A 13,326-nucleotide genomic window follows, 5' to 3' on the forward strand; every position below is an offset into this window, starting at 1 on the left:
GCGTGAGGGTATCCAGGTGATTTCTCCAGAGGATGTGTCAGGCAGCATAGATCCCAGGTAGTTCAGGGTACCATTCTGGGAGATATCTACCATAGACCACATCTGGAGTTGAACAGCTCAGGAAGTTGGCTTGCTCTAAGTGCAGCAGTTTACTTGGCAAGTGATAATGGGTCCCTGGGTCAGAAACGAGGGGCCTCAAAAAGGATGGAAGTAGAATAGTAATCCTGGGTTACTGATGCAGTAAATGGCCATCTGCTTGCCCAAATAGGATGATGACCCTTTTGTTGGCTAGGTCAGCCTCTCTCTGAGGACTTTAAGGAAAGTTTGCTTGCCCTTCATTCTAATAGAACAATGCTTTTCCATTCTGGCTGCAGATCGGAAATCACCTTTGGAGCTTTAAGAAATTCAGATGCCCAGGCTCCAGCTCCAAAGATTTGATTCTGTAAGTTTTGGGTAAATCACCCCTTTTTCTTTTCTTAGAGGGGTCTGTTGGTGTCTCTTGGGGACTCCGATGTGACACAATGCCATGTGAATTAGGAAGCGCTGAAGGGAGCGCTGTGGGCTGAGGGGCTCCATCTGTGTGTGGAGCAGCACCTGCAGTGAAGGCTCAGCTGGAATGAGGAAGTGCCCCCTGGACATCTCCTCAAGATCCCTAAGCACCTCAGCCCAGCTCACGTTCCTTTACAGGAGGCTGCTCCTCCTTTGTTCCTGCTCTCAGTTCACGTCCCCACTGCCCTGTCTCCCAGTGCAGACATTTGGGAATCATCTTTTTTGTGTGTGTGTGGTACGAGGGCCTCTCACTGTTGTGGCCTCTCCCGTTGCGGAGCACAGGCTCCGGACGCGCAGGCTCAGCGGCCATGGCTCATCTTCCCGGACCGGGGCACGAACCCATGTCCCCTGCATCGGCAGGCGGACTCCCAACCACTGCGCCACCAGGGAGGCCCTGGGAATCATCTTTGATTCCAATCTCCACCACACACACATATCTTAGGCCTTCGCCGTCTCTCTAGTCCTAGTTCAAGTACCAAGAACTGTGAAGGCTCAGAGGCTTTACCCTTCTCGCAGGCTAACTGCTTAGCTTGCCTCTGTTTCACCAACGCTCACAGGAGGCGTGAGACTTCTGGGTCAGAGACAAAGGACGGCCTTGCAGATGGTGTGAGCTTCATGTTTGTGATAGTTCCTGAGCCCCTAGTCCCTCAGAGGACAGTGACCCAGGTGGCTACTGCACACACAGTGTCTGTGCTGCAAGGTGCACTGAGCTCAGGAATCCCCAAACTTTTTTTTTTTTTTTCTGTGCCTCCCAGCTTGCGGGATCTTAGTTCCCTGACCAGGGATCGAACCCAGTCCCCAGCAGTGAAAGCCTGGAGTCCTAACCACTGGACCACCAGGGAATTTCCAGGTATCCCCCAACTTTCTAAGGAGTCTGCAAACAATCCCGACCAAACTTTGCCCCGAGGGAGGTGTTATCTTTATTATCTCACACAGTACAAAAATATGCCCCTGCCCTCAGAAGGAGACCCTATCTCTATCTTACAAGGCTGTTACATAAACATCCTCGAAGAGGTAGTTTGAGATGAAAGCTCTTCACAGAAGTATAGAAACATGAGACACCCATGGAGAATTGTCTCCCAACACTAGGAACTCATCACAATTACCTATGAATCTCTGCTATTAGTCTCTCTTCCACTAGCAATAGTTCTGGTTCTAGATCAAAACATAAAGCAAATATGCCGATCGTCTGTTTAAACTTTGGTTTTTCACTACATAATAACAAGTTAAAATGTCTAAGGCCCCATCCCATCTGGTCTGCTCTGCTCTATTTTTCCTTCCTTATCTCTTACTTCTACTCTGCTTTCACAAGTAGCTTCTGCTCCAGGATGCTCGGAGCTGAGTCGTCTCTCTACAGAACCCCTATGACTCTGTTTATACGTCAGTTAATATCCTTACTTGTTTGCTTTACTATGGTAGTCAGATAAATATGTTTCTCATCTTCTCCCCCAGTGGAACCTATCTATCTCCTTGTTCTATCCATAGTCCAACATGGTGCCTGATGTACCCAGTATGTGCTCAGTAGATCTTTGTGTAGTGAGGAAGGCTGCTAGGTCAGCAAGTCAGGCTGTTTGGGGTTTTTCTGAACTTTGATTAAAGCTGGTAGCCCCAGTTGTTTCAGTCCTCTGGGCTTTGTTTTCCTGAGTTCTGTGGCCATAACCTATAAGCATAAAAAGTTGTTCTAGGGAGGTCTAGATGCTTTAGTGACTAGCCATGTGAATCAAGATTTCATTCCGATCCCAATAACAGAATACCTTGCTCTAGGGGTTTAAACAGGTAGGTGTGTGTCTCCTGCATTATCTAAGGTTCCTCAGGGCTGATCCTTTGGTTCATTGTGGGATCCAGGTTCCTTCCACCTTTCTGCTCCACTGTGCTTAATGTGGAGGCTTTCATTCTCATGTTCGTACTTCCTGGCTGCAAGAGGGCTCCTGCACTTCTGGGGCCCATGTCAACATCTGAGGTAGGGAAAAGGAAGAAAATGAAAAGGTGAAGGGCCAAAGGCCTTCTAGCAGGTCTCTGCCTTTTTGTTTACTAAGGGATGCCCTTCCCATGAACTTCTAGAGTGGTAACACCAACTTGGAAAGCCAGGGAATTGGAGTATTTTAAGCTTGGTACATTGTCCTCCTGAACAAAATTGGGGTTCTGTAAATAGGGCAGAAGGGGTAGCTGGATATTGGGTAAATAACTTGCACTATCTGTCCCAAAGACAGATGTCCCTTCTCTTTTTTGTCTTTGTATTGTTCTTTTAAAAAATTTTTATTTCATTGAAGTAGATTGATTTACAATGTTGTGTTACTTTCAGGTGTACAGCAAAATGATTCAGTTATACATATACGTAATACTTTGCATCTGCTAATCTGTAGTTTCTTTATTTATTGGTCCTACCAACATGAGCTTTTGCCCAGGCCCACTGTTCCTGTGTCCGATGACTTTGTGGACATTCATGTCCTGAGTCCTGAATGATTTTTCCTTCCTCTTTCCCTTTCATGCTCTGCCCTGTCTTCTCAGAAACTGAAGGCATTTTTGTTTGTTTGTGTCTCTTATTGATATTATATTCCTCTTCAACCATGGCAGGGAGGTGGGGAGTTCCGGCATTTTTTGGTCCTGGGTTAGTCACCTCTAGAGAAAACAAGGTTTGACAACCATTCCTGTGCTATAGCCACACCTTAGCTCCTGGTCTGTGCATTCCCTGGTGGTCTGAGGCGTGGAGACTTACCTGGGCCTCCGCACGCTGGGGGATATGAGGAACACACTCTCCTTTGGTGCGTTATGTCAATGAAACATTTAGGAGCAGGCTGTTTCTCTTCAGGGGTGTTTCGGCTGAGAGTGGATTGAAACTTTTAACTGTACGAGCCTTTTTAAATGAGGAGACTCATATCTGAAGGGGCGGCTACAAAGGGGAAATGGTGGTTGATCAGGTTACCCCGGGAGTTTGGCAGGCGTTAGAATCCTCTGCTTCGCAAAGAGCAGAGTGTAATCGCTTGGGTTAGCAGGGCTGCGTATTCCATAAGAGCTCCTGAATCATGGGATAAAGGGGGTGGGGAGGATATTTTTGGCCTCAGGAGAAGGGCTGCATTCCTGATCCAGCCAAGAAAGGATGTCCTAAATTCCTACAGTCCCCTCAGGGTGCTGCCAGCCGTGTGAGGGGACAGGAAGGTCAGCCCCAGCCCACTTCTATCAGCAGGATGGCGTGGGTATGGGCGTGGGTACGGCTTACAGCTGTTTGGGTTTCCAAGATTCCTGACACTTGACAGTGAGACTGCAGCTGTCACTGGCCTTCAGAATGTCGAGTCTTTTCTCTGAGGGGATAAAAACAAAAATCCAAGTTTGCACAGGTCATAAAAATGCCCTGGGGTCAAGTATTTGGACCTCTGTTTGACAAGGCCCTTCCCATGGCACTGCTTCTGTTCCCCTAAAAATCCCCACCCCTTCTGCTCTGGGAGCAGACAGACTACACGTGAGGTCTCCACAGGGTCAAGCCACGCAGGCTTCCGGGGGCTCTGGAGTTGAGGGGAACAGGGCGGGGTGGGCCAGGTGGGGCCTCTAACAGGCTGGAGACGCATGCCCTGCCCAAAGGCACAGGGTCACAGCCACACACCGCCCTCCTGGGATGCAGAATGCCTGGTTGCCAGCTCTCCCCCTTTTAAAAGAAAAGTCAAATAACTAGATTTTTATGCAAAATCATCCAAAATTTCAGTGTTTACAGCTGTTTGTTTTCTTCTTTCTTTTACAAAATACCATGTGGAACAAACACAGATGAATGAAGGCCCCCAGTCTGCCATGGTCTCTAGAGGAAGAAATGGGTTAGCCAGGTCACAGATGCCTCAGGAGTGTTAAATGAGGACTCTTGTGGAAGAGGCGGCCCTGCACCCCTCTCTCCTCTCTCCATGTGAGTGGTGCCTGGAGTGTGTTTATCACTTGGAATCAATCAGAATGGCAGTTCACAGGCTTGGCAACAGGTGCAGAAGTGTTGGGAGAGGTGGATGACAGTGCTAAGAGGCAATTAGACTCCAATTAGCTAAACACCAGCTCCAGTGGGTACTTGGAGGTGTGCTCTGTGCCACCTCTTTTTAGAGGCCCTCTCTGATACATCTGGTAAGCGGCGCTGGTGAAGGGTGCGTGGGTGTGGCTGATCTAAGGCCCGGATGCCAGGAGGGAGGTGCGGCCACCCCACCCTTGTGACGCCACTACCCCTTGTGGTGGGTCCCCTTAGGAGACTAGCTTTGCAGGAGCAAAGAACTTTGCAGGAGCAGAGTGTCCAGGAGGTGACACGTACAAGTGGATCAGGAAGGGTACAAAGAGGCCGAATTGAGAAATTGATAAGGGCTCTTGAAGAAGAAAGGAATGGAGTTTTTAATTTAGGACTAGGGGCAGAAAGCAGAGGGGACTTACAGGTCAGATGTTTTTAGCTGAGCATCTGCAAATGCTCACGACTTAGCATTTGAGGTTTGTCTTTCAAAACCTGGAATATGTCTTTAATGTCCAGATGTGGGAAAACGGCTAAGTAAATTATGGTGCATCCATATAATTGGAGAATATGCAGCCATTAAAAATGAGGTTATGAAACAGTTCTTAGTAATGTGGAAAAATGCTTATTGTGTAAATGGAAAAAAAAGGAGGTAGCTACATGTGGCATAACACTTCAACTATGTAAACTACGCACACACACAGGGCAACTGCTGTGGAGAGCACGCCAGAACATCCTTCCGAAACTGCATCAGATGAAGCCTGCATTTTACAGAGTAAGGGACCACCAAACTAGGTTCTAAACGTCCAGATGTACAGGTAATCTCGCTTTCCATCTCTTGCTTTTCTTTGGTCAGTGCGGGGGAAGGCCCTGCGGCTCACAGTGACCCTGATGAGGGGAACAAGAGGGCAAGGGGTAGGAGAGGGGGAAGCAGAGGATTTAACAGATTGTGTAGACTGTGCTATTATGAAGCTCAATGGTCACTTTGCTGTGTCACTTCCCCTAACTTCTACTGGGCACCAGGGGGTGCAGGGTGTGGGTGAAAAGAGTGGAATATGAGTCATTAATAACTCCTTCCATACTTACCTGCACGAAAAGGGAAGTCATTATAGGAGAGGCATGGTGGAGAGTGGGATACATTCTAGAACCATAAAAAAACGGAGGGTGAGGGTGAAGGAACTGTGTACGGATAGTTGGCACCAGTTGAAGTTAGGGACTATTTTGGGTTCCTGCAGAGGTGAGTCTAAAATCAAAGCCGCTCCGGTTAGTATTTCCTCCCCGTGGTTCACTCTGATCAGGGCAGCACTGTATCTTTTACTATTGGGTTGCAATCTTAAGAGTATGATTCAACCTTTACCTCCTTCATAAGTTCTAGGTAATCGCAGGTATTCATCTGATGTGCTTATGTTAGACACGGGGAAGAACGGGGTGCCGAGAAGCAGAGCAGACACCCCTGAAGAGCGCTCAAGGTCAAAGGCAGCTGACCTTCTCTGGTCCTGGTGGTGGGGTGATGGTGACCACACGAGAGCACTGTGAGATGTCCTCGAAGGAGCAGGGGTTTTTCATCTGAGGGCACGGACACCCTAAGGGCAGGGGTGTAGCCAGCTTCTCAGCAGGCTTAGCTCTGTTCTTTGTATGACAGTTCATTAAAAATGAACCAAAGAAACCACAAAGACACCATTTGGCTAGAAGGGAGGCCTATTTTAAAGTAGATATGGTTATAAAATTCAAAGTGAGAATTCATATAGGAATTTATTTTTGACAGTAATCTGAGGTATAGTGTGGGTTTCTTTCCTTCAGGATTCCTGGGAATCAATAAATGACAAAATAACTACTGCAATAGTAAGTGATATCTGTCAAGTATACTTGAAAATCAGATTTTTTAAAAACTTAAGTACAGTTGATGTACAATATAATGTTTCAAGGGTACAACATAGTGATTTGACATGTAAATACATTATGAAATAATCACCGTGTCTAGTAACAAGTTATTACAATATTATCGACCATATTCCCTATGCTGTGCATCACATCCCCGTGACTTTATAACTAGAAATCTGTACCTCTTAATCCCCTTCATCTATTTCATCCGGCTATACACCCCTCTCCCCTCTGGCAACCACCAGTTTGTTCTCTGTATCTGTGAGTCTGCTTCTGTTTTGTTTTTGTTGTTTTTAGATTCCAAGTATAAGTGAATCATATGGTGTTTGTCTTTCTGTCTTACTTCACTCAGCATAATATCCTCTAGATCCAGCCACGGTGTTGCACATGCTAAGAGTTCACTCTTTTTTTTATGACTGAGTAATATTTCATTGTAAATACAGTTAACCCTTAAACAACACAGGTTTCAACTGCACGGGTCCACTTATACGTGGATTTTGTTCAATAAAAACTACAGTACTACACAATCTGTGGTTGGTTGATTTCACAGATGCAGGACCATGGATACAGAAGGCCAACTATGGTGCTTGAGCATCCATGGAGTTTTGGTATCTGAGGCAGGTCCTGGAACCAGTCCCCAGTGGATATCAAGGTACGACTGCATATACCACTGTATATTCTTTATACACTCATCTACTGATGGACACTTAGGTTGCTTCCATATCTTGAACATAGGGGTGCATATATCTTTTCAAACTAGTGTTTCTGTGTCCTTTGGGTAAATACAGAGAAGGGGAGTTGCTGGATTGTATTGTAGTTCTATTTTTAATTTTTCAAGGAACACTAAATCCAACCATAGATCTTCTAAAAATATGTATAAAGTTTATATACTGGAAATCTGGGTTAAAGCTTTAAAATTTTTTATCTTGAGATAACAGAAATCTAATAAAGATGTTTTGAATTATTTACTTTAAAAAAATCCCAAACTTGAAACTAAGAGGCTTCAAAGTATGACAGGATTAGGCTTTAAACTTCCTTGATGAAGATTAAAAAACCTAGCTAATTTTCGTAAAACCTAATCCTGAAACAAAATTCTCTCTATATGTGACCAACACCAACTAAACACTATAAAGTTCCACACACCACTGAATGTGGTTTTACCTTTGTATGGTTAAGCAGGTTAATATAAGATTGCACACATGCCTACCAGCAAAACCACAGATCTCTGAGTCATGGATAAATTCTAAGAATGTACTCTGAGGTTGGGGGTGAATATGAAAATGAAGTTTTTTTTTTTTTTTAGACTGTGGATGGTATTTGAATCAAGTCACTTCTCCCCTGAGCCCCTGTGTCCATGACTTAACCATCCTACGTGCTCCATTTTTACTCCTTAAAAGCTGCGTTCATAATGCTGGGGATCAGAGAAACCATTAAAACCACTTGGGAGAAGACATCACCCTGATCCTCCAGTTTGCTTAGGAAGTGGGAGGCTCTACATTTCTCTTTGGACAAATGTGACATCAGGCAGTAGAAAAGCCAGGGACTGAGGAAACGAATGTCAGGAGAACCCAGGCATCGGTTCCTACCTGGCTTCAGTTTGGTCTAATTATAATTGGTTCCAGTATATAAATGAACGGTTGCCATATTAAATGTCTATCTAGTGTTATAAATAGCAGACAGATGCATGTTGTCCATTTCTGAAATGATGACAGATTACAATCTCTGTGGCCATGGCTAAAAAGCCCAGTTTGGTAAAAGGGTTTGTTTGTTTTTCTGGGAAGAAACAAAGTAAGGATAAGGAAATAATGAACTTCAAAAAGTCAGCTGAGAAGGAAAGAATAAATAAATTGAACTTAGGAGCATAAGTTCCATGCAAAGCTCACTTTTTCCTTCAAATACTGTAGCTTACCATTCACGGCATACAAGGAACTAATAACTTACCCCTGGAAACCTCCAACAAGGGACTCTGCCTGTCTAGTCAAGAAGCATAATGATAAATGGGTGGATTCTATTACAGGACTCAGAGCACAGTTACCATAAACCTTTATGCAAAACACACAGCATTTATATATAAGAAAAAGATGAAAGACAGATGAGAAGTATATATATTAAAAAGGTGTATTTTATACGTACTGATAAAAAGTTGGCAGCACTGAAAATGGGAAGGGGGGATTGTTTTGTTTCTATACTGAGGAAAAAACTCAGTACTACCGCTTTATCTATATTGACTTAGTAATAATACTAATAAAAGCTAATATCACTGAGCTAGTACTGTTATTCCCACTTTACAGATGAAGAGGTCTGAGACAGGAAGAGGAAGTGCTACAGTGGGAGCTACACTGAAAGGCCTTCTCTGCCCACCCGGCCATCTTAGTTTCAGGGGGAAGGAGGTAAGAGGTTATACACTCTGTATGGAGGATAACTGGGTGCTCCTCAAACTATTAATAGATACTATTAATACATTATTAATACACTATTAATAGAGACAGAGTCTACTATCAAAAAAAATTCTCTGAAGTCAGACAAATATCTAAATCTCAATTTCTCTATCAATCTCTCTAGAACTAATTCTCCTATTTGGCTTTTGTTCTTTGAATTCCTTTAGCCAGGAATCCTGTAGGGGGAAGGCGGGGAATATAGTTTAGGCCGTAAGATGTCGCAGTTCCCTCCAGCTTTACCGTCAACCCCTGAAAGTTTGAATTGTCACAAAAACCCTGGGAAGGAGGAATTATTAAACTCAATGAGAAAACAGGCCCAGACAGTTTAAGTAATTGGCAATGGTCACATAGGTAGTAAGTAATAGAACCAGGATGTGACTACGGAAGAGGCAGTATCCAGAGACCTTACTCTTTCCACTTATCACACTTTTCAAATAGTTTCCACAACATTTTAGTAAGACAGACCTTTAAAACATATCTGTGACGCCACATGACATATAATGATGTATCTTTGTATGTAAACTAAGAGATCACATCTGTGAAAAAAAAAACCCTCAATTTTCCTGGTTACAGCCATGAAGATTCACCCCAGATATCATTGTTTTTTTTTTTGCGGTACGCGGGCCTCTCACTGTTGCGGCCTCTCCCGTTGCGGCGCACAGGCTCTGGACGCGCAGACTCAGCGGCCATGGCTCATGGGCCCAGCCGCTGCGCGGCATGTGGGATCGTCCCGGACCAGGGCACGAATCCGCGTCCTCTGCATTGGCAGGCAGACTCTCAACCACTGTGCCACTAGGGAAGCCCCTCATTAAGTGCTTTTTAATAGACACTTGTATGATTCAAATGTATGGCTTCCTAGAGTTAAGAAGTGTCTTTTAAGCTTACTGATTCTAATAACAGCTGGATACAAAGGATAATGCTTACCTGAGTAATAGACATCTTCACCCCTTATGTTCAACAGAATTAGATAATAAGCCTTCTAATGATACCAAGGAGTATTTCTTTTTGAAATCTTCACATGCAGGGGTTTCTCAGAACACTTCACCCTAATGCTTATATCTGAGAGCATTCTGTTCCACCCAAGAGGAAATTGTATTAGAACTGAAAAATTTTGTTCCACATCTCCACTGTTATCAGATAGTATGCTAAAAGCATGTTTTATCAAGGAAGACACAGGATTATGGGCCAGTATTTAATCAATTTTGCTTTGAGCACAGTGAAGTTCCACTCTGGGTGGGTGGTTAGCAAGATTCCAAGGAGCTAATGGGACTGGGAGGGAGGAAAGGAGGACATTCCAGTGCATTTCACTCAGACATCTCCTTCCCTCTAAGTTTTGGCCTTTTTGTTTTTCATCTATGCTCCAGTCCTGGCACAAAGTGGTAATGAAAGTTTTGTTTTGCGGCTCCTCCCATCTTTCCCTTAGAATGCACTCTTAGTGAGTAGCAAACTAACGTAAAGGTGGTCTCTAAAACTAAGACCAAGTAGTAGGAGAGGGATGGTATTGTCTGTGGACTCCCACCCACTGCCATGGCACAGCAGCACATCACCGAGTTTGGTGGAGCCCTGTTATCGTAAGGACACAGCCTCTGGTCTGGTCACGCCGGAAAACAGCTGGTGATTTGAATTGCATTTTGTTTCCCTGAAGATGAGAGTTCCTAGCATATCAGCAAATTGATTGCTGGCAGCTGTGGCCCAGACAGTATTTTTTTTTTTTTTTTTTTCTCAAGTCCGTGCTTTTTGGACGCTTCTGTTCCGAGGTTTTCTATATAATGCTTTTCAATACAGACAGATCTTACTATCAAAAAAGGAAAATTCTCTGAAGTCAGACAAATACCTACATCTCAATTTCTCTATCAATCTATCTATCTAGAAATAGTTCAGGCACTCTGGAAGTTTCATGGAAGTAGGGATTCATTCAACAAATACTTACTGAGCACCAACAATGAGCAGGCGCTGTTCTAGGAGCTGGAAATAGAAGTAAAATATACAAATAAACCAAATGATGTCATTACAGTTTATATACTGTTTATTTAGTTATTAATATGGACAGCCTATTATGCAACATTACAGATGTCTTTCAAAATCTAAAATAAAATAGAGTCCACTATCCAGCCCAGGAGAAGACAATGAACCAGATCGTTCTTACAGTAAATGTAGCAAAAGTGCTCACAATAATCGTCCTTCGCTTGGACATCAGAGGGAACAGTCACTCAAAAAGTTCTTTACCTCCACTGGGGTTTTAACTTTCTCGAATTACAGCTATTTCAGAGTCAAAAGTCCAACTTCGATCACCCCATAGAGATGCACAGCATCAGGAGAGCAAGGAGCCCACCTTACCTTTCAGCCAGTATTTGTCACACACGGGCATTCGGAGAAGGCAGGTATGTCACAGGATGTTCATGTGTTTCAAAGCTCTAAGACCCGTCTGGTGTGGTGGTAGCAGTGAAGAGTGTACTACATTCTGCCAAGGGGGCTTCTGACCTCTTCAGTCTTGGCACTTGGCACTGTCACTTTCCGAAAGGCTTTAAGATCCACTGCAGTTCTCTGTGGAAAGTGGAGGTGGGAAACTCTAACAGCTACTGGGATGAGGCCATGTGCAGAATGAACTGGACTGGCTACTATGGCTTTTATGACCTTCCTTTCTTTAGTCTAGACAAACACTTCTTAATCTTTTTTCATATGCCCTGCTAGTTCTCATATAAAATTTAAAAGGGTTAAAAGACCAAGGAAACTTCTTGCTTCCAAGCTGAATGGTGAAAAACAAACAGAAAAAAAAAAATCCATTTTCTAAGGAGCTGTACTCAACTTTCTCAGTTGAAAACAAATGCCAAGTGACTTTTAAAGACATGTGTTGAAAAGACATTCTGAGGTGAAACTGTACATATATCAATCTAAAATACAGGCAAAAACCAAGATGTACTAGTGCACTATTCTTCAACCCCTTAGTTTCACGCTGAAAACTACAAATGTTTTCAGCATCAGGCTACTGATGACGGCCAGTTAAATATGACAGAAAACCTTAGAAAGTCTTGCCAACTTTGTGGCAGTTTCAAGAGTCTACAAAGGAAGAAGAAGAAACCAGAGGGTAAAGAGCAAGAGCATTGGACTTTATTTAACTCTAGGTACCATGGGTTTGACATTAGTAGGTAAGGCTAATGAATAAGCAGCCATACAGGTTTTTTGGTCACTGTGCTTTCCAAGCACCAAGAAATGGAGCTATTTTTACTATTCAATTCCATCTTTCATAAGCTAGTCAGATCCTGCTGCATTCTCATTTGTTTCTAATTAATTTACCAGTTATGTAGTCTACCAAGGACGAGGAGCAAGTCATTGTGTAGTACCAAGTTTACGTCATCATCATAGGACTACAACATGCACATTCCACTTAATGTAGCTCAAGCAACAGGAATACAAGGAAACAGTTATGGGGTGGAGACTTGTTTTTGACAAATTCATGTTCACACTAACTAACTAACTAACTAACTAACTATGGGTTTAGAAATCTTATTGGGAAGGTACCTACAGCAGTTCTTCAATTGGCATTGGAACATTACACGCATGCACAAGTGATATGGAAGAGAATGAAGCAGAAGAGGCAGCTGGATGGAGGACAAAGGGGAAATGAGGGGTGTATCAGGGAGGGGTAGTTCTCAGCTTTCCACAGCAAGTCTCTGCTCTGTGAGAGAAGCCTGTTGAGCAACACTTTTGTTCTCATGACTGCGAAGTTTGGATACAACATCTAGAAAGGCCAAATCCTGTACTTCTTTGTGTAGAGATTCTGGAAGACAAAAACAAGGCAACAGATATGCTTCTATTAGGTTGTTCTAATCTTTCTTACTATACACTCGACCTAAAACATATACCCAAAATGCTCATTTAAATGATACCGAGTTATAAAACTAGGAACAATTCTGGAAAAAGACACAGCAGTAGCCTAGAAATGTCTTTTTTAGGGATGTTAGGATAAAAAAATCAGAGACCCTTTATAAAAATAAATCAGATGTCAAGTTCTACAGTCAAAGGTTGATTAAAGTAATGAGTTATAATTAAAACACAGCTCATTGTATGATCTCAAGGTTCAGTTATACACTCCTAACTTAACCCTATCATCAGTTCAAATATGAAGTCCAATACTTACAGAAAAATCTTAGATCTGTTTCAAATTAATTTTGTGACAAATAAAAAGGTTATTACCTCACATCCTTTCAACAAATTTCTGTGATAGGAAATCTAAAAAGGAGCCTACTATATCTTCCTCTTTCTGGTTTTCTTGCTCTAAAGGAGCCTACTATAGCTTCCTCTTTCTGGTTTTCTTGCTCTATTTAACTTCAGTTACAGTAAAATACAGGATTCCTCTTAAGTCTGGTAAGTTTAATATAATTAGCATCCCTCAAACTGATGTGTTTATTTTGATAAAACTGAGGTATAAAACCAGAACCAGCTGGAGTAGCAATACTCAGACAAAATAGACTTCAAAATAAAGACTGTTAC

The 13,326-nt window shown here is 43.0% G+C and overlaps 1 protein-coding gene across 7 annotated transcripts in view; it reads right to left on the reverse strand.

Annotated features, from left to right (window-relative positions):
* Nucleotides 1-780: 780 nt before the first annotated feature.
* Nucleotides 781-13,326, reverse strand: part of RAP1GDS1 (Rap1 GTPase-GDP dissociation stimulator 1) — a 165,939-nt gene continuing 153,393 nt past the window's right edge. For all 7 annotated transcript variants that reach the window (XM_022582381.3, XM_022582380.3, XM_089911316.1 and 4 more), the window contains 2 exons: nucleotides 11,173-12,613; nucleotides 781-10,800 (listed from right to left, as the gene is read on the reverse strand). In XM_022582381.3, coding sequence (XP_022438089.1) covers nucleotides 12,486-12,613 — 128 coding nt within the window. In that variant the 3' untranslated portion in view covers nucleotides 781-10,800; nucleotides 11,173-12,485. The remainder of the gene's footprint in view (nucleotides 10,801-11,172; nucleotides 12,614-13,326) is intronic.

This window comes from Delphinapterus leucas, chromosome 5 (genome assembly GCF_059928025.1).
Source record: "Delphinapterus leucas isolate spDelLeu-1000000601 "Yukka" chromosome 5, BTC_Dleu_Yukka2, whole genome shotgun sequence".
Classification (NCBI taxonomy): domain Eukaryota; kingdom Metazoa; phylum Chordata; class Mammalia; order Artiodactyla; family Monodontidae; genus Delphinapterus; species Delphinapterus leucas.